The sequence below is a fragment of the Mastigoproctus giganteus genome, chromosome 5 (genome assembly GCF_048544385.1).
Source record: "Mastigoproctus giganteus isolate SK-2022 chromosome 5, ASM4854438v1, whole genome shotgun sequence".
NCBI lineage: Eukaryota > Metazoa > Arthropoda > Arachnida > Uropygi > Thelyphonidae > Mastigoproctus > Mastigoproctus giganteus.
In genome coordinates this window covers 197,168,216-197,189,236 of record NC_143579.1, presented here as the reverse complement: position 1 = coordinate 197,189,236, position 21,021 = coordinate 197,168,216, and the positions used below count along the sequence as shown (strand labels likewise).

The window sequence follows — 21,021 nt, the reverse complement described above, 5'->3', positions numbered from 1 at the left end:
AGTTTCTCTCCAGTGCTTGTCTAGACATAACTTGTCTCTAAGATGGGGTGTAATCTCATGCCTTTGCAGTGGTTCATGGCTCTCGAATTTCCCAACATAATGAGTGACTCTAACCAGAGGCGGTGGCGAAAGTGTCGGGAGTGGTCAATTATTTCATAGTCCTGCTTGGGATTGAGGTCGTGGTGGGTGGACCAGAAGTGTTCTGCGATTGCAGACTGGTCGGTCTCAGCAAGGTGAATCGCTCTGTCGTGTTCTGCAAGGCGGTCTTGAAGTCTCTCCTATGTAGCAGCTGTCACAATCTTTGCAGGCTATGTGGTATATTACACTGTTGCATAAGAGAGGGGTGACAGGAGTCTTTACACTGGAAACTAGAGAACGTAAGCTTCTACCAGGCAACTGCATGCATTTTATGCGGTATTCTCTGAGGATTTTCGAGATATGGCCCAACATTAGTATTAGTAGAGGCATTTGATGCAAGAAAGCAAGCTTATGCAGCATCAGCCAAAAAAAAAAAAAAAAAAAAACCCACTTCCACTTCACCCCTCTGTTCGTTCAAGATACCTATTCAGCTGAGCCTTAAACTTATTTAGGCAATCAACCTCCACTACAAGGGATGGAAGTCTGTTCCACCAACCAACCACCCGCTGGCTAAAGGCAAATTTCCGCATGTCTATCCTACATCTGTCTTTCCTCAATTTGAATTTATGCCCTCTCAGGTGATTATTCTGAGCTAGAGGAAGAATCCCATCAGCATTGAGCATGCTCAAACCATTCAAGGCTTTATACACCTCTATCAGATCATCTCGCTGGTGCCTAGTCTCCAGACACTGTAATTTGCAAAACTTAAGCCTTTCTTCGTAAGAGCACCCTTTTGTTCCATTCACTAATCTTGTTGCCCTTCTCTGTACTCGTTCCAGCAGCTCTACATCCTTCTTGAAATGAGGCCTCCAGACCTGTATACAGTACTCTAGGTGTGGCCTGACCATTGCCTTATACAAGGGAATAATCACCTCCTTTTCCCTGCTGGAAAAATTCCTGTATATCATTGACAATACTCCATGAGCTACTCTTGCAGCCCATCTGCACTGCTCAGAGAACTTCATATCTGCCTGCACAACCACCCCCAAGTCCCTTTCATTCTCTACCACTGTCAGTGTAGTACCACAGAGTTGATACGTTGCTCTGGGGTTGCTGTTTCCCATGTGTAGTACTTTACATTTGTCAATGTTAAACTTCATTTGCCACCTCTCAGCCCATCTGCTCAACCTTTCCAGATCCTGTTGCAGCAGCATAGTGTCAGTAGTGTCCTTGACAACCCTGCCAACCTTTGTATCGTCTGCAAACTTGGACACTGAGCTTGATATACCATCATCAATATCATTTATAAATACAGAAAACAATAATGGACCCAACACTGAGCCCTGAGGGACTCCACTAATAACATTAGTCCACGATGAGCAGTGTCCATTGATTACCACTCTCTGTCTTCTCCCCCTCAACCACCCCTTTATCCAAAGCAGCAATTTGCCTCCAATGTCACACTGCTCCAATTTGTGTAGCAGTCTTCCATGTGGAACGGTATCAAAAGCCTTTCTAAGATCCAAGTATATAATATCAAAGCTATTCCCTGCATCCAGTTCTTTTGTGACTGCATCATAATATCCAATCAAATTGGTCAGGCAAGACTTCCCCTTAACAAAACCATGCTGTGTCCGAGCTATAACTGAAGTCTTGTCTAAATGATCCTGCAGTGCTTCTTTAACCAGTGCCTCCATTAATTTTCCTGGAACAGAAGTTAAGCTCACAGGTCTATAATTACTTGTGTCAGCCTTTGATCCTCCTTTGTGAATTGGGGTCACATTTGCACATTTCCAGTCTATGGGTACCTCCCCTGAGTCCAAGGAAGCTCTCATAATTATGGCTAAGCGTTTGCTTACTTCCTTTGCTGCCTCCTTTAATATAACTGGATAGATCCCATCCACCCCGGGTGCCTTTCTTGTGTTTATCTTCAACAGTTTCTCCTCCACTTTACTCCCAGTTATTTCAAGATTCTGTAGCTTACTGCTAGAGTTGAATACACCTCTGGCATTCCCCTCGCTGAATAACTCCTCATGTGTGAATGTCGATGCAAAATATTCATTTAGTTTGTTAGCTACTGAGCAGGGTCATCAACAGTTGACCCATCAATATCAAGTGGACCAATCTGATTCATCCCCTTCCTTCTAGAGTAAAGAACTCTTTGCTGTTTTTCTTTGCATCCCTTGCCAAGGATTTCTCGTAATCTGCCTTCGCCTGCCTAACCTCCTTTGTAACTTGGTTGCATATCAACTTGTATCTATCATAGGCTTCTGTGTCATGTGTTAATTTGTAAGTATCCCATGCATTTTTCTTCTCTGCCATATGCCTCATTAGTTCATCTGACATCCATTTTGGCCTAAACCTTGAACAATATTTCTTAGTTAGTATGTAAAGCCTAGTAGCTTCCAAGATTAATTCTTTGAATGCTTCCCATTTTGAATTTGCTGTTGGTAACATCATCAGTTGGTCCCACTGTATAGAATTTAAATACTGTCTCAGTCCATCGTAGTCGCCTTTACGGAAGCAATAACCCTTCCCTTTACCCCTAATGGTAGTTACCTCTTTGAGTAAATCCCACTTCAGCACACTGTGATCACTGCCACCTAGTGGTTCATTTATCTGCAGATTCTTAATGCATGAAGAATCACTGCTGATAATCAAATCAAGAGTATTACTCCCTCTAGTTGCCTCCCAAACATGCTGATGTAGAAAACAATCATCCAATAAATCCACAAAAGCCTTGCTAGTGTGTGAGTGACCAGCCCCCAAATTCCAGTCAATATCTGGGAAATTAAAATCTCCCATTATAAGACTCTCTGATTTACTGGCCCACTCTATTTCCCTGTACAGTTTCTTATTATACTCATCAGAGTCATTAGGCCTATAGCACACTCCTACTCTCAATTTTGATCTCCCAATGCTTATGTCACACCAAACTGACTCAACACTGCACTGTTCAGTGATGTCGACTGGCTTCACTTCCTTGGCTTTTATGTGTTTCTTAACTAATAGCATAACCCCTCCCCCCTTCCTATCCTTTCTGTAGATGTTGTACTCCCCAAATTCCAGTTCTGCATCCCTTATATCTGTGTGACACCATGTCTCTGATATCCCAACAATATCTGCCTTTGATGTTTTGAGCAATACCTCAAATTCATCAAATTTATTTACTAAACTCCTAGCATTGGTGTACACGCAAGTATACCTGCACCTGTTTCTATTCTTAGCTACCCTAACACAACCCATGTGTTTACTTGTACCGCAATGGCTCCCAGCAGTCTCTGAAATATCATGCATCTTATTTTTCAGGCTTCTGCTCATTCTAATAGAAGCAGTGCAAGAATCTCTTTCACCTCTGCCAGTGGCTACTGTCAATCTATTGGTCTTTGTCTCCCCCCAAGCTAGCAGTTTTCCGACCCACCTAACACTGCCTCGATAGCATCAGCAAAATGCCTGGATAGTGGGGAATGTAGGCGGTAGGTATATTGGCCTGAGTTGGTTGTGGTCTCGGGTGAACTGTGAGCTCCTGTACTTGCAATAAGCACTTGTCTAATACATGTGTTGGGTAGCCACAATTGATTAAGTCTGTCCTCACTCTAGAAATCTTGTTGCGCCTGGCTTCATCTGTGCTGGAATGGCTCCAAGCTCTGGAGAATAGAGTGCGGGCAGTGCTGTTGAGATGACTGGGAGCATGGCCGGATCTGTAGTTTGTGAACTGTCCGCACCAAACAGACTTACGGTATACTGAGGTTTCTAGATATGGGCCCACACGTTTTTCTAGGACATCCAGGAATGGGAGCGACCCGTTAACCTCTAGCTCTAGAGTGAACTGGATGACCACAGACAGGGAATTGAGATATTCTAGCAATGTTGTTTCAGAGCCACATGGGATGACGGTGAAACTTCAGTATACTGTATGCCTGTGTGGTGCGGACAGTTCACAAACTACAGATCCGACCATGCTCCCAGTCATCTCAACAGCACTGCCCGCACTCTATTCTCCAGAGCTTGGAGCCATTCCAGCACAGATGAAGCCAGGCGCAACAAGATTTCTAGAGCGAGGACAAACTTAATCAACTGTGGCTACCCAACACACGTATTAGACAAGTGTTTATTGCAAGCACAGGAGCTCACAGTCCACCCGAGACCACCACCAACTCAGACCAATATACCTACCGCCTACATTCCCTACTATCCAGGCATGTTGGGTCAGATCTCAAAAATCCTCAGAGAATATTGCATAAAATGCGTGCAGTTGCCTGGTATAAGCTTACGTTCTCTAGTTTCCAGTGTAAAGACCCCTGTCACCCCTCTCTTACACAGCAGTGTAATATACTGCATAGCCTGCAAAGACTGTGACAGCTGCTACATAGGAGAGACTTTGAAACGTCTTCAAGACCACCTTGCAGAACACGACAGAGCGATTCGCCTTGCTGAGACTGACCAGTCCGCAATCGCGGAACACTTCTGGTCCACCCACCACGACCTCAATCCCAAGCGGGACTATGAAATAATTGACCACTCTCGGCACTTTTGCCACTGCCTCTGGTTAGAGTCACTCAATATATTGGGCAATTTGAGAGCCATGAACCGCTGCAAAGGCATGAGACTACACCCCATCTTAGAGACAACCATTTTATGTCTAGACAAGTGCTGGAGAAAAACTGCGCACGTCCATGCAGCAACAATAAACACCAGTTTAACGATTGAATTACCTACCTAGTGCCCTCACACGCCTCACTGCATGCATAACTGTGTCCGTTAGAATAATTAAGTTTCAATTTTTCTGTTGAAAAAGAGGCACGATTTGTCTTGAAAGCTACAGTATCCATTTGCAATCAAAGATGTTCAGTTATCTATTTGTAACTAAATTATTTTACTGGCTAACACTTAATCATCATTTATCATGGATCCCAGTACAACAGGCCAATTTGTCCTCAAGCTGTTTTTTGTTTGGAGCAGATAGTAACATTATCATTATTGATCAGAAGCTCTAACAAAGGATAGGAAATAAATGTTAAAGTGGATGCAATTAATTCTACAATGATAAAATACATATATAAAGTGCATACACACGTTCTGTTTTCTATTTTGGAAACAAATGTTCAATATATCTGATGTATACAAATGTTTCAAAAAGATGTGCAAACATTTTATGAATTGAATAAAATTACAAAACCTCAGAAACTATTACTAGGGTGTTTACAGAAGCATAGGTTTGGGGCACATAGTGAACTAATACAAATGTTGAAATTGTTTACCATTTGCTTCTAGGCACTCTTCACAATGGTGAAGAACTGAATGGTATACATTCTTCATTGCAACTGCTGTGATAGTTTTACATGCTTGTTTTCTACTATACACCCTTTTAGGTAGCTCTACAAGTAGAAGATGGGTGAAGTTAAATCAGTTGAATGTGGGAGATATTCAACACTTTCTCATCAGCCTATCTACTGGTCTGTGAAATGTTTATCAAGATAGGTCCTGATATCACAATGATAATGTGGGTGTGCCCTATCCTGTTGGTAGTAAACCATGTCATTCCCATACAGTTTATAGTGGACATGGACCTGCTACTTGGCAGTTGGGATCATCTTCATTCATATTGCATAACAACCTTGGCATAAGATTTACACTTTTGAGAACGCAATATACAATTGCTCTACTGATTCCAGGCCCATAAACAGCTTTCCTTACAGATTTCAGGATGATTATGCATATTTCTGCAGCACCATATCAAAATTTTCTGCAGCTGCTGATGAGTGAGATCTCCCAGACCTTTGAAATTGTTCTGCATGATGGTGGTGTGTCAAATTCACAACTCCACTATTTTGAATTTCAAACTCATTTTTGATTTTCAACTTCATTTTAAAATTACTTTGCTCTGTTTAAAATGTCTAACTGCCATGTTGTTTACATTTTTATGATGAGCATTGTTTCACTTTTGTTTTTCCAACTAACGGCATCATTTATCAGCAAAACATACTAATCAAAGATGAAAACATTTTTTAAGTTCAACTATAAATATGTGATTAAATATTTATGATGAAAAATCACATTTTATTTTTTATTATTTTAAAATTAAGTGCCACTGCATAAAGTAAAATTACACTGGTTGGCAAAAAACCCCTCATTTTTTTCACTCCCTTAAAATTCAGGGAGAGTCTTGTAGATTTGACATTGCTGAATTTAAATATGGAAACCATATTACTGTAACATCCACCAATTTTAAGGGAGAAGGGATTAAAGTCAAAAACTAAGTTTCTAGTAAAAAAAAAAAATCTCATATTTTTTAAGAAAATGTTACATACAGTACTAAATATTGAACAATAGGTCTATTAACCTTATTCTATTTACAAAATTGTTTATCTGATAATAAAACACTTATTTTGTCATTTTTTGCCTTTTATAATTGTCCATTGGTGTCTCCCATACAAGATTCCAATAGTAGTCTGCCAACATATTTGGACTCAGTCTTCCCCGGCATCTTTTTTCCATTTGAGAAATACCTTGGTGAAACCTTTCACCGTGTTCATTAGCGACCTTTCCCAAGTTTTCAGAAAAAAGTCTAAATGGGAATATAGGAGAAAATGAAGCTTTAACGATACGTTGCATCCCAACTCTGTTTATGCTAAAATTAGCTCATCTACAATTTCACTGTAATTTGTGATTTCTCATTGCCTAAAGTTCCAGCAGACATTTTCAAATGCCTTCCAGGTTATTATTTCCGTAACATTTAATTTTTTAGCGAATCCTTATCTTGGAACAGCAGTTTGATTTGAAGACCAACAAAAATTCCCTCTTTTATCTTTACCTCACTGATTCGAGGAAACCTTTGCTTCAAACAGGAAAATCCTTTTTTGTCCATCGTGTTTACAAATATTTTTATCAACCTAGCTTGATGTGCAATGGAATAAATAGATTTTTGATTTATCCACCTAAAGAGGACGTGCTACATTTTTCTAGCCTGGTGTAGTTTCTAAATGGTCTGGCCATTTTTTTACCCTGTAGTGGCAATCTTTCACTCGGCTGTCCGTTTGCATAAAAAGCTGTATTTAGTGTATAATTAACCACTTTTAGGTTGGCACAGATATTCCATTTGTATTCTTGATAATACATTTTTTTGCAAAAGAACCTATGGGTCTCGTACATGGGTCTTCATGTGAACTGCATGGGCTAATGATATAGATGGATACTTATTTCTATTATGGAGTAAAACTGCTTTCAAACTGACCTTAAATGAATCAATGAAAAGCTTCCACTGCTTGTGGATGTGCTCCATATGTAACTCTCTCATTAATTCCTGGACATTGTTACAATAAACCAAAGTACCCTCCATGGAGTAATAGGTTGTTATGTTAGATTGCCTCTTCCTATAAAAAGACACCTTGCCACCCTTTTCGAGAAGATTCCACTGCTGAAACTGTGATCATAGTAATTGAGCCTTGGTTTTGGTGAGGTCCAAATCTCTGACTAAATCGTTCAATTCTGCATGAGTGATTAGATGTGGCTTTGCGGTATCAAGAGTTGAAAAGTCTGGATCTGTATTCGTTCTGGGTTCTGAACTTTCTGGAGACTACTTTTCCAACCCTGAATCCGAGTCAAGTCCATAAGTTTCTGGTGGCTTTGGCATTGGCATTTTATCATTGTGAGGAACTGGCCTTAGAGAAGGTTTTTTGGGATACTTTATACTTGGATTTGCCAGAAAAATATTGGTCATGCAAAAGTTTGTTGTTTGTTTATTATTTGGTTTTTAGGAGCATTAGCAACTAAGACCATATTGCTCCAGGGCTATGCGGTGGTCATTCCCTGACCTTTCTGCATCCTCCGTATTTGGTGGGCACGGGCTTGAACCCCGGTCTAATAAAGAAGCGTGTGCTACACACTGCTGCTCCTGCCCACCTGGCTACGGAGGCGCCTCATGCAAAAGTATCGTTTATGTGGTCTTGAGGTTCCTGCCATATCACCCAAACAGCAAAAAGCATCGATTTATGACTACCTATAAGCCAACCTATTAATGTCTTTGAAGAGGAGCTACAGGAAATCTTTGGAGCCCATACTTTATCTTGCTCTCTGACCTTACATCCAAAATAGAATTCGAGGCATTTCTCATAAGTTGTGACAGTGGTTTCCGCTGCGATTTTAATACCATTTCTCCTCAAATGTAGCAAAAGCTATCAGGCTTATTTCAGCAAGAATGTGATATATTTCATGTACAGTTGAGGTATGTGCACATAAGAACACAATTAAGATTTTGTAGATTTTTATTTCTAATTTAAACACAGTTCACAATTTACACTAATGTTTGTTTGTTTGTTATTTGGTTTTTAGGAGCATTAGCAACTAAGGCCATATTGCTCCGGGGATATGCGGTGGTCATTCCCCTTTCCGCATCCTCCGTATTTGGTGGGCACGGGCTCGAACCCCGGTCTAATCAAGAAGCGTGTGCTATGCACTGCTGCTCCTGCCCACATGGCTACGGAGGCACCATTTTTTTTTTTTTTATACACTAATGCACACAACAGTTTTTTACAAACACTAATTCACTAAAACACTTGTTCATTTTGTTCACCACTCGCTCTCTGAAACACATACACTTTTTTGAAATATAAAAATGCTTGCTTGGTGTGGAACCCACGTATATATATACTGGTAGAGAAATTTCTAGAGAACTCTTTTGAAAGTTCTAGAACTTCCCAATCTTTCTTCCATGTGTAACAATGTTCTAGATGCAACATTCTTGAATATTGTAGGAAGCTACTGAATATTATAGAAATTTGAGAAATATTCTAGAAACTCCTGAAAAAAAAAAAAAGAAAAGAAAAAGAAGATAAAATAGAAAAGATAATTAAACCAACTTGGTTTTCAGTCATTAACCTATGATATTTGAAAACTGAGGGTGAGGAGAACTTTTTAAGCACATATCTGAGTTTTTGAACCTACGAGAATCTGTCAAAATTATTTCAGGGAGGAAATTGATGCCAACCAGTGTTATCCCATCAGTGAGCATTAGGACTTTCAGGACTTGATATTAATTAAGCCTAAGTAATTTCCCAACTGGTATAGTTAATTTGTTTTAAAGGTTTCCATGTAAGATGAAAATGTTGAGTTGAATGATGCGTAAATATACATTTTTCAATGTACATGTTCTGTGTGAAGGTAAACACTTACTGACCACCCCTTGTAATAGTATGTGCATTTGAGTTGGCTGTGGTTAATGATAATATTCTTGTCCAAAGACAAGTTGTAAACTTTTGTGATCTATGTAGTAGTGTAGGAGTATAAACAGAATATTATGGCTATGGAAACTACTAATGTTATATAAAAAGTTATATTACGTGACAGTGCTATCTATAATGGTGTAACTGTATTTGCTAAAAAGATTATTTGGTAGATAACAATCACACTGGAATTACAAAATAATATAAAATAGTGTCTGCATGTAAACACACAAATACATTCTAAATGAAAAAAGGAAGGTTATGGAAGAATAATTTCTATTTTCATTCAGAAATTTAAGGAAGGCATAATCACCACATTTTTGGATATCCTCATACAGTTTTTCTGCAAGTTCACCAGTATAAAGTTCATCTGCTCCCTTTTCAGCTAAAATTTCTAGGGTATCAGCCAACTTTGGTCTCTTAAGAAGTTCACCTTCTTTGTACAGCTCACCAGTTTCATTGTTATAAAATTCCTCCCTAACAAGAAGAGTATAATGAATATACCTAGCTATAAAGATAGCAATGTATGAAATTTATTAAATTAATTTCATATAAAAATATAAACTTCTACAAATGTGAATATAACAACTATTGTGGTCCAACATCTGGTATATTGAATCAATTAGCACTGGGTGTAGCCTGGTTGCAGCTGTTCACTTGCTAGGTGTCAAATATGCACCTGTCCACATCTTGATGGAGCTGGAATCTTGGTTCACCAAACCAGGCAACTCTTTTCCAGTCATCCAATGTCCAGGAATGTACTCCTGTGCCAGCTAGGGAAGGTGTCGATGATGGTTGATCAACGTGGACACTTGAACAGTTCCTACTCTGTAGCCCTATCTGCAAGAGCATCCACTGGATGGTGCACCCAGAAATGTTTCTGCGTGTCCTGGTTGTAGTTTTCCATTGAGAAAGTTTGTCTGTTGTCCAGGACAGGATGTGCCAACTGCCATTCACCACAACTGTCAACCAGTGGTGGTTTCCCTGTCCTAGTATGTTGGGTGTTGTGCACTCCTCTTCAGATCATTCCCACCATACCTTCACCACAGCAGCAGCCCTTGAACAGATGCCTGCAGTTGGTGAGATTGTTTGTTTGTTATTTGGTTTTTAGGAGCATTAGCAACTGAGGCCATATTGCTCCGGGGATATGCAGTGGTCATTCCCTGACCTTTCCGCATCCTCCGTATTTGGTGGATCATGGGCTCAAACCCCAGTCTGATCAAGAAGCATGTGCTTCGCACTGCTGCTCCTGCCCACCTGGCTACGGAAACGCCGTGAGTTGGTGAGATGCTGGCCCCTGCCTTCATAGTGTCACAAATCATTCCCCATTCAAACTCCATCAGATCTTTCTCTTCCTCCATTGCACAGGCTTCATACTGATGGGCACTACCTGTGCCACTACTATATATACTGTGCTGGATGATGACATCACTCCTAGGTGTCATGGGATGAACCCACTCATGGAGATAGGGTTGGCTGTTATGTTTGGTCATTAGACCCATCCTTAATGGAACATGTTTGACTTGCACTTTTGATTCCTCAATTGAGAGCTTAAGCAGAACAGACCTTTCAACCTGCTTACACCTCTTGTAGGGGCACAATGAAACTGCCAACACAATATTGTATGCTTTAAAATTTAAAAATAATTTGTTGATCTCTCTTCTGACACTTCTTTAAAAATAAAATTGCCACTAATGTCTCTTCCTGAATTTTGGATCAGTGTGAAAAATACATACAAAAGAATTAAAGACTTGCACAATATCTTATTTGTGCAAGTTAGGATTTTCAAGAGTTGTTACTATAAAGAACAAACATCAAAAATAAAGGTGGAACAAAAAATGAGAGTACATATAGACAAATAAGTGAACTGTTCTTATATCAAAAATCCTATAAATATAAGAATTTAGTAACTATACCTGAGGGAAGACTCAAGTATGACATCTTTATTTATGCGTATTTTTTGAGCTAAGTGATTGGAAACAAGAAATCCATTTCTGCACACACCAATAGATGGCTGAATTAACTCAGACCAATTTAGAATCCCAAACTTCTGATGTGCAAGCCAATAGCCTCTCAGCTCTCCTGGAACTGCTACAGAAAGGCCTCCTAATAAATAAAGTAATGATATTATAATGCCCAAGAATTATATTTCTACTACCAACTTTGTTAATACAGGGAACTGCTATAACCAGTTCCTTAACATTAATAATAAAATTAAATATTAATAATTTGTTCCATATTGTAATTTCTATAAGATTTTTCAAAAATTGCATTTTTGTTGTTGTAAACTTTGATTGTTAAGTACATCATCACCAGTTCTGTAGTAAAGAATGTGTGTACTCAGAGAAAAACCAAAATCATTGTTTCTTGTGATTCCCAACTCCAAAAACTTTGTAATGTGCTAGAACTGCAAGTACAAAAGCATAAATATTGCACTAACTAGAAAGATATATCTGTTTAGCTTTAGCACCTTTGCTTTAGTGTACTAGGAGTAGCCACAACACAAAGATTATTTACTTTGAAGTCAAAAATTATTGGAGTCAATTGTTTTAAATATTAACCCTATAAAGTTACACAGATGCATGCACACACAGTTTTGCACACTATGCTGCACCTATATATAGTAATGTGCATAATCTAGGATAATAATTAATTATTTTGGCTATGACATTTTCATAATCAATTAGGTGCAAATTAGGTTACAAATGTGGGGGGGAGGAGGGAGAGAGAGAGAAAAAGAAGGAGCTATTGCCCGAGTGGGAATGGCACTAATTTTGATAACATTGGATTGAATCCCTCCACTCTAGGACATTTTCTTTTTTTTTTTTGTTCTTCAGTTTTCAACTATGTTGATTTCATAATCAAGTAATTTGCATAAAACTGATTATGAAACTCATTTGATTACGCTCATCATGAACTACATATATGCTATGAATAACAATATTTGAACACCCTTTCCACAAATATTGTGCAATGTCACAGAAGTTTGTTATTTTGTTATTCGGTTTTTAGGAGTATTAGCAACTAAGGCCATATTGCTCCGGGATATGCGGTGGTCATTCCCTGACCTTTCCGCATCCTCCGTATTTGGCGGTGACGGGCTCGGACCCCAGTCTAATCAAGAAGCGTGTGCTTCGCACTGCTGCTCCTTCCCACCTGGCTATGGAGGCGCCGTCGCAGAAGTCCCTCTATGTATGCATATTGACTTGAAAAATCCAATATACATTTGTGGGTCTGCCTGTGCAGCAGCAGCAGTGCATTAAAAGCCAGAATGAGTTGTGGATTAGAATTTGCAGACTTTCAACATGAGATGGTAGATGGATGCCACCATCATATCAGTAATTTTTCTGTGCATGCAAGTGCAACTCATCTGAAACTCCCAAAATCCACTAAGGCAGATATTATTCAAAGGAAGATCATAGCTAAAAAAAGTTCTGGATGGCTTTAAGAATTCATAGAACATGTTCAATGAACTGCAAAGAGAGTAGTTTGTGCCTCAGGCATGTCGTCTGTGGAAGACATCATACAGAAGGTCCAAAGACTACAAGTCCATCTCTGTCAACCATCCATAAAGAGCTAAATGGCCTTGGGTTCAATGGTAGGGCAGTTTCACACTGGTCATTGTGATACTGTGTATACATGTCTAGTAGTTCTAACCTCAAGAGTTCTTATCTGTTACCCCAACTGGACATATTATCTAGATGTTCTGGGGGCAGAAACGTTTCAAGTGAGCGGGGAGCTAATGGCAGGGAAGAGAGCCTAAAAAACTTTAAGGGTTGTGTTAGGGTTGTTAAATATACAAGAACAGTAAGTCTTAATTGTTTATATAGTAATGTTAGAAGTGTCGTCAATAAAATGAGCGAATTCAAACTGATGGTTAAAACAAGTAATGCGGACATAATAGGGCTTACGGAGACGTGGTGCCACCTGGAAATTGGGGATGATGAGTTTCAGTACAGCTTGTATAATGTATTTAGGAAGGATAGGGTAGATAGAAGGGGTGGTGGGGTAATGCTTCTTATCAGAAGCAGCCTGAGTGTGACAATAGCTTTCCCGGATTAAGATGTTTCACATGCTAGTATAGAATCTGTATGGTGTGAGATAGTTGGAAACAAAGATATAATGTGAGTAGAAGTAATCTACAGACCAGGTGATTGTGAAGATTATGACGAAAGCATCTACATGCAAATGGAATGGGCAAGTAAGCATCAATGTCTTATTATGGGTGATTTCGATTTCCAATTAATTGGAGTAAATGGGAAGGAAACTCGACATGGGGAACAAAATTTTTAAGTCAATTAGATGACTGTTATTTGTATCAACATGTCAGGGAAAGTACTAGAGAAAAGAATATCCTAGACCTCATCATCACCCATGAATCAGATGACATAACAGGGCTGACAGTAAAGGAACCAGCAGCAGGAAGTGATCACGGAGTTCTACAGTGGATGATGATGAGAGAAGTAGCAGAGTAAAAGGCAAAGGAATGGGTTTTAATTTCAGAAAAGGAAATTACGATGCCTTAAGGTACTACATTGCCTCTATTAACTGGGTAGATATCACACAGAGAATGAATACATTTGAACTGTGGTATGCTTTTAAAACATTAATCACAGATGCCTTGAATGCATATTTACCATTAAACAAAATACTCCACGAGGAGGGTTCCAAGTTGGATGAATAGTGAAGTTGCCACATTACTTGAGCAGAAAAAGGTGGCATGGAAAGATTACAGAGCAATAAAAAGTACTGAAGCCTATAACAGCTACAAGATGATCTGTAATACAGCCACAGAAAAGGTTCGACAGGCAAAGGCAGTTTATGAGAAATCACTAGCAAACAGAGCAAAGAGGGGGGGGATAAGGAATTCTTCACATATATAAATGCCAAGAAGAGCAGAACAAACCAGTCGGACCTTTACATAAGGGAAAGGGGATAATATTAAATACACCAGCTGCTGTTGCAGATGAACTCAGTTATTTTGCTTCGATATTTACAGAAGGAAAACCTTTTGTAGCAATGGGAAATTGTGGGAGTGAAGTTGAAAAATATGTAATTAATGATACTGAAATTTCGCAAGATTATTTAATGAAAAAAACTTTTGAGCCTACAGACCAGTAAGGCTCCTGGAGTTGATGGAATATACCCTATAATCTTAAGGAAGGCGGCAAGTGAGTGCATTGAACCATTGAGGCTAATTATGCAAGTATCACTAGAGTCTGGGGAGATTCCCTTGGATTGGAAAAGTGCCAATGTATCTCCCATACATAAGGGTGGCTCTAAGAGTGAAGTGGGAAATTATCAACTTGTCAGTCTGACTTCAGTGGTAGGAAAAATCATGGAGGCAATGATCAAGGGTGGAATTCAGGATCATTTGGATCGAATTGAAATTATCAAGGATACTCAGCATGTTTTTGTAAAGGGAAAAATCATGTTTAACAAATCTGGTTCGCTATTTTGAAAGGGTCACTCACGAGCTGGATTTAGGGAATAATTTTGACACTGTTTATTTAGATTTCAGCAAAGCTTTTGAATCAGTCCGACATGAACGGTTGCTTTATAAGATGGAACAGGTTGGAATCACTGGGAAAATCCTTAGATGGATAGCAGGATGCAGAGGGTTGTGATAAATGGCTATTCCTCAGATTGGGTTGATATAAGAAGTGGGGTTCCCCAAAGATCAGTATTAGGACCACTGTTGTTTTTAATTTTCATAAACGACATCGATGAAGGGATAGAGGGCGTGATGTCTAAATTTGAGGATGATGTTAAAATTGGTAGAGTAGTTAATGATCACTGTCAAGCTGAGCTTCTTCAGAGAGACCTAGATAGACTTCAGGAATGGTCAGAAAAATGGCAGCTATGCTTTAATCCAACAAAGTGTAAGGTATTAACACCTGGGAAATAGTAATCCCAAAATAACTTATTCACTTGGTGGAGTTCAACTAAACCTAGTACTGGAGGAAAGGGACTTGGGTGTTACAATACGGTCAGACATGAAATTCTCTGAGCATTGTAAACAGATTGCAAGGAAGGCCCATGGTGTCCTATCGATGATCTAACTTTTGCAAGTAGAGATAGGGACGTGATAATCCCATTATATAAGGGTTTTGTTAGACCACACTTGGAATACTGTGTTCAAGTACGGAGACCGCACTAAAGAAAGACATCGAGCTTCTTGAAAGGGGGCAAAGACAGGTAACTCGCCTGGTGAGATCGGTAAAAGGGCGTCCTTATGAAGAAAGACTTCGAATATGTGGGTTGCAGTCAAGTTATGGGGGGAATGTTTAGATTGGACTGCAGGAAGTTTTATTTTAGCCAGCGAGTTATAAATTACTGGAATAAGCTGCCTACATGGGTGTTAGAGGCTGACAGTTTGGGGAAATTCAAAGGTCATCTGGATAGTACCTTCGGGTCAGGGAAGCGCATAGGATGATAGGTTTAATTTCCTTTTCTTTTATTAATTATTATTATTTATATATTTTTTTTTTTTTTTTTTTTTAGGCTGGTGCAGCATAAGCCATAGGCTTTCTTGCACCATACGGCCATTACTAATACTAAGTATGTGTATACAGGGTAATTATACAGTGGTAGACAAAAAAACTGCATCACTTTGAAATTTGCAAATAATGTGTTTTGTGCTGCATTGTGGGTTGCAGAAATGTTCGAAATGCATTTGTTAGATGGGATATATATCTCTGTGAATGAAATCCAATAAAAAACTCCACCTGATAAACCTAATTGCCATAAATATCTTCCCAAAGGGTAAAATGTGTAATTAATGGAAATATGAGAAATCATGCAAATGGCGATCATGACAACCAGACATACATTTTATTGCATTTATGTGTACAAACTGAAATGACAAGTTAACATAATAGTATTATGTACTGTAAATCAGCAAAATAAGTCCTCAATATTTTGTTGTTCCTCCTCGAGCTGCAATTACAGCCTTGCAATGATCTGGCATAAAGTTAATCAACTTCTGGATATACGGTTGCCCAATTTCGTGGTGCTACACCCTTAAAATTTTGTTGGCTTCTTCTGAGAAATTTTAGACGACATTATGTACCAGCAAATTTCAATAGAGTTCAAAATATGGACTGTTGCCGGGCCAGACCAACACTGTAATGCCAGCATTTCTGAGGTATGACTGCACCTTAAGGGAGAAAAACGAGGGAAAACATTGGTGTAAGAATGTTTTAAGCCTTGTGAGACAAGAAGACAAACTCATCATTAAATCTAAATAACATAAAACTTACCAATTCTGCTGTGTGGCAAGGTGCTGAGTCCTGTTGAAAACTGCAGTTTTGGACATCTGTGTGGTGATTCCTAATAACGGGTTTCGGGCACTCCTCCAAGATAGCAGTGTAAGTTTCTGTATTCACCGTTCTGTTAATAAACTTAATTCACTCCACTCCCTTTGTGTTATGCATCCCCAGATCATCTGACCGGTGGAAAACTTTACAGTCCGTGTTATGCAGTCAGGATGGTATGCCTCTGATTTTCATCTTCTGACATATTGCTTCCCATCCGAGCCATGCAGGTTGAATTTTGATTCGTCAGAAAAGTTGACAGTGTCCCATTGCTCTTTTGTCCATGAAACATGCGTTTTAGCCGCTTCTTCCTCATTTGTTGGGTCAACAAAGGCTTCTTCTTGGGCTGATAGGCATGCAGACCACATTCTGAAAGCCATCTTTGGATAGTTTGTACACTTGTTTCAAAACCAGAGGCCATCTCAAAGTCCAATTTTAGATCAGGAGCACTAGCATGGCGATTACGAAGGCATAACCGTTTCAAATATCGATCTTGGGAAGGCGTAGACACTCTCTTATGGCCTGATCAAGGTCTTAGCATTAGGATTAGTAGAGGCATTTGATGCAAGAAAGCAAGCTCATGCAGCATCAGCCAAAAAAAAAAAAAAAACCCACTTCCACTTCACCCCTCTGTTCGTTCAAAATACCTGTCCAGCTGAGCCTTAAACTTATTTAGGCTATCAACCTCCACTACAAGGGATGGAAGTCTGTTCCACCAACTAACCACCCGCTGGCTAAAGGCAAATTTCCGCACGTCTATCCTACATCTGTCTTTCCTCAATTTGAATTTATGCCCTCTCAGGTGTTTATTCTGAGCTAGAGGAAGAATCCCATCAGCATTGAGCATGCTCAAACCATTCAAGGCTTTATACACCTCTATCAGATCACCTCGCTGGTGCCTAGTCTCCAGACACTGTAATTTGCAAAACTTAAGCCTTTCTTCGTAAGAGCACCCCTTTGTTCTGTTCACTAATCTTGTTGCCCTTCTCTGTACTCGTTCCAGCAGCTCTACATCCTTCTTGAAATGAAGTCTCCAGACCTGTATACAGTACTCTAGGTGTGGCCTGACCATTGCCTTATACAAGGGAATAATCACCTCCTTATCCCTGCTGGAAAAATTCCTGTATATCATTGACAATACTCTCTTCTCTTCACATCACCGGTTTCATGCTTTAATTTCAGCACCCGGGATACTGTTGACTGGTAGTAGCTTATTTTATCAGCAATAGCATAAACGGCTGATGCAATACCTTGCAATTACTGTCCAATACAAGAGAAGCATTATCTGATGCAATACCTTTGCTTTGCGACAAACAAAATGACTGTAATCAAACAATATCTTATACGTTTCACTACAAGTGTTACTTTTTTTAAGGTGATGCAGTTTTTTTGTCCACCACTGTATAATTCAAATGAATTTCTTCCCATTAAGTATTTCTATGTTTTGTTTAAAGAAACCTTATAAAATACATAAGAAATCCTAAAAAATAAAATATCTAGTTACCTTTTAATGAGAGAGATGAATTGCCATGAAACATATCTTCTGTGGCATTCTGAGGTGCAGTTTCACGGGCATCAATTACTTCTGCAACTTCATGTTTTCTGCACCGACAAAATAATCATAAATAGAGCTAAACTGCTTGTTGTAGAGTTAAATATAAAAAATATGCAAAGAAATTTAATGATTCCATCAGCATTATTTAAAATAACAATTAACTGCTAAACGTTAAGTATATTGTTAAAGTTAAGTAAAGTTAATGACTAGAGCTTCAAGTCTCATAGTGAACTAACTATTAACTTTAGAGTTTCTTTTTTAATTGAACAAAATCCACCTCCTTAAGCTGTTAGGTTTGATGTATTAGAAATAATTAATACAGATGATAGTGAAGTTAAAAGTTGACATAAAAATTAAAGTGAAACTTGTAAATCTTCATTGGAAAGTGTACACTCTGCAACTGGCTCAACACTAATGGGTCTAAAAGATTAAAATAAATAAGGGTACATCTGATTTTTTTAATCATCTTCAGTTCACTGAAGATGATTAAAACTCAGGACTGAACTTTAGTTCAGTCCTGAGTAAGAAAAGCTGTATATTTAAATATTGGCGCCTCCATTGCCAGGTGGGCAGAAGCAGCAGTGCGTAGCACACGCTTCTTGATTAGACCGGGATTCAAGCCCATGACCACCAAATACGGAAAGGTCAGGGAATGACCACTGCATATCCACGGAGCAATATGGCCTTAGTTGCTAATGCTCCTAAAAAAAAAAATATATATATATATATACAATGAAACTTCGCTTTAACGGACAGCCATGGGGAACGAAAATGTGTCCGTTAGAGAGAAGTGTCCGCTAACAAGAAGTCTGAGGGAGTAAAAAAAAAAAGAAAAATCGTTAAATGTTTAATGTAAAATTAAATTAAAATATATACAGATTTTGAACAATATTTTTGTAAATAATATACAATTACATACACAAGAGATAAAGAAAAATCGTTAAACGTTTAATGTAAAATTAAATTAAATTATATACAGATTTTGCACAATATTTTTGTAAATAATATACATACAATTGTGCTATGCATATTATGACTTTATCTTAAGAAAAATGCATACAGTAATCACTTATTTTCTTCTGCACCTTCTTCCGGCTGATAATTTTGTTTTCAACATTTGTTTGGAGTGAAGAAACCATCGAAAGTCCTTCAGTATCTTCTTCAGCGGCGAAAAACATTTTTAAATGGTTGATTTGTATGAGCGCTTCTTCTATTTTCATCGGTGGTTCGTCGTTAATATGTTCTTCGACAGAATGACCTCCTTCCATTTCTTCATCCTCATGAGGAACTCCTTGAAAAATATCGATGATAATGTCGTTCATATCTAGAGCACCATCTTCTGTAGTTTGAGTCTATATCTTTGTAGCCTGGGTCACTTGTAGCGGAAGTATCGTACATTATCAATAGATGTTGAAGTTCTTGTTCTTCTTGGTGCTCCACATTGCTGTTCACAACTTCAATTTTTGCGTTTGAGAAGCCAGACTTTACAAAACAGTTCAGGACAGTTTGTTTTCTAATTGCGTTTACTGAAGAGGAAATCCATTGAATCGCATCTAGGATGCTGAGTTTCTTTGCAAGGTCACTCGCACATGCTACATCGTTCATGTTTGCAATGAGATGTCTTAAAACACGTTTTCTGTAGTGAAGTTTAAAATTTTTTATTATCCCTTGATCCAAGGGCTGACACTCTGCAGATGTGTTTGGTGGCAGAAAAACGATTTGAATGTTGGACAATTCAATGTGCGGGTGAGATGCAGCATTATCCATGAAAAGAATAATTTTTCTGTTTTGACGAATCATGTTTTGGTTAAAGTGACTTATCCATTCGCTCATGATAACTCGTGTCATCCATGCTTTTTTATTAGACTTCCAGTCAACATCCAAAAGATTCAACTTTATGCCCTTGAAACAATGAGGATTTTGTGGGTTTCCTATAACAAGAGGTTGTTCAAAGTCTCCCAGCATATTTGTACACAATAGTTCAGTCAAGCGTTCCTTAGAAATTTTTCCGCCTTGGCACTTTTCGTTTTTTAGACTCATTGTTTTCTCAGGAAGAGCTTTAAAAAACAACTCTGTTTTGTCACAGTTGTAAATATCCTTAGCTTCAAAATCACGACATACATCTTCCAATTTGACGGTCCACTCTGTTACAACCCCAGTATCAACAGATCCACCTTCACCACTTACGGTTTTCAAAGAAATTTTATGCCGAGTTTTGAACTTGTCTAGCCATCCCACAGAAGCTTTGAACTCATTTACTCCCATAGATTTCGCAACCTCCAAAACCTTTTCCCTAATAATAGGCCCATTAATGGGAATTTTTTTAGCACATGCGCGACAAATTTGAAGTTCAACAGTTTTCGGGAATGATTTTTGAACCTGATCATTTCCGTGTTGCCAAAATTGTTTGAGCAGTTCATTTTTTTTCTTTAGGATGTCGCTTACCTGTGTCTTCCCGATTTTGAATTTTGCAGCGAGATTGCGAACACTATTTTTTTGCCGATCATACGCATTAATAAGTTCGACTATCTTTTAAAGTTAAATGTTTACGAGAAGACATTGTGCACTTCACACGACACTGAACAAAACTGAAAACTGAAAAGACGAAAGGCCGACCATATTCTCCCCCCCCCCTTGCACACACCGAATTCATCAGAAGTTTTACACGTGCCTTAAAAATTCTTGAAAAAGGGTTTAGAACCGCGACGTAAACTTTGATAAAATTCAGAGAATCGGAAATAGAAAATAAACACACGATTGAGGCAATACGTGGAAGAAACGTTCCTAGAAAAAGGGCCGTGAGCTCGCCCGCTGTCCATTATGGGGAGATCAGATTAAGTGCTAATCTAAA

At 38.7% G+C, this 21,021-nt stretch overlaps 1 protein-coding gene across 1 annotated transcript in view; it reads right to left on the bottom strand.

Moving 5' to 3' along the window:
* Positions 1-21,021, bottom strand: part of LOC150085978 (scoloptoxin SSD14-like) — a 157,028-nt gene that overhangs the window by 34,477 nt on the left and 101,530 nt on the right. The window contains exons 4-6 of the mRNA XM_090373629.1: positions 18,120-18,217; positions 11,216-11,405; positions 9,613-9,776 (exon numbers count right to left, since the gene is read on the bottom strand). Of these exons, the coding sequence (XP_090229755.1) occupies positions 9,613-9,776; positions 11,216-11,405; positions 18,120-18,217 (452 nt within the window). The remainder of the gene's footprint in view (positions 1-9,612; positions 9,777-11,215; positions 11,406-18,119; positions 18,218-21,021) is intronic.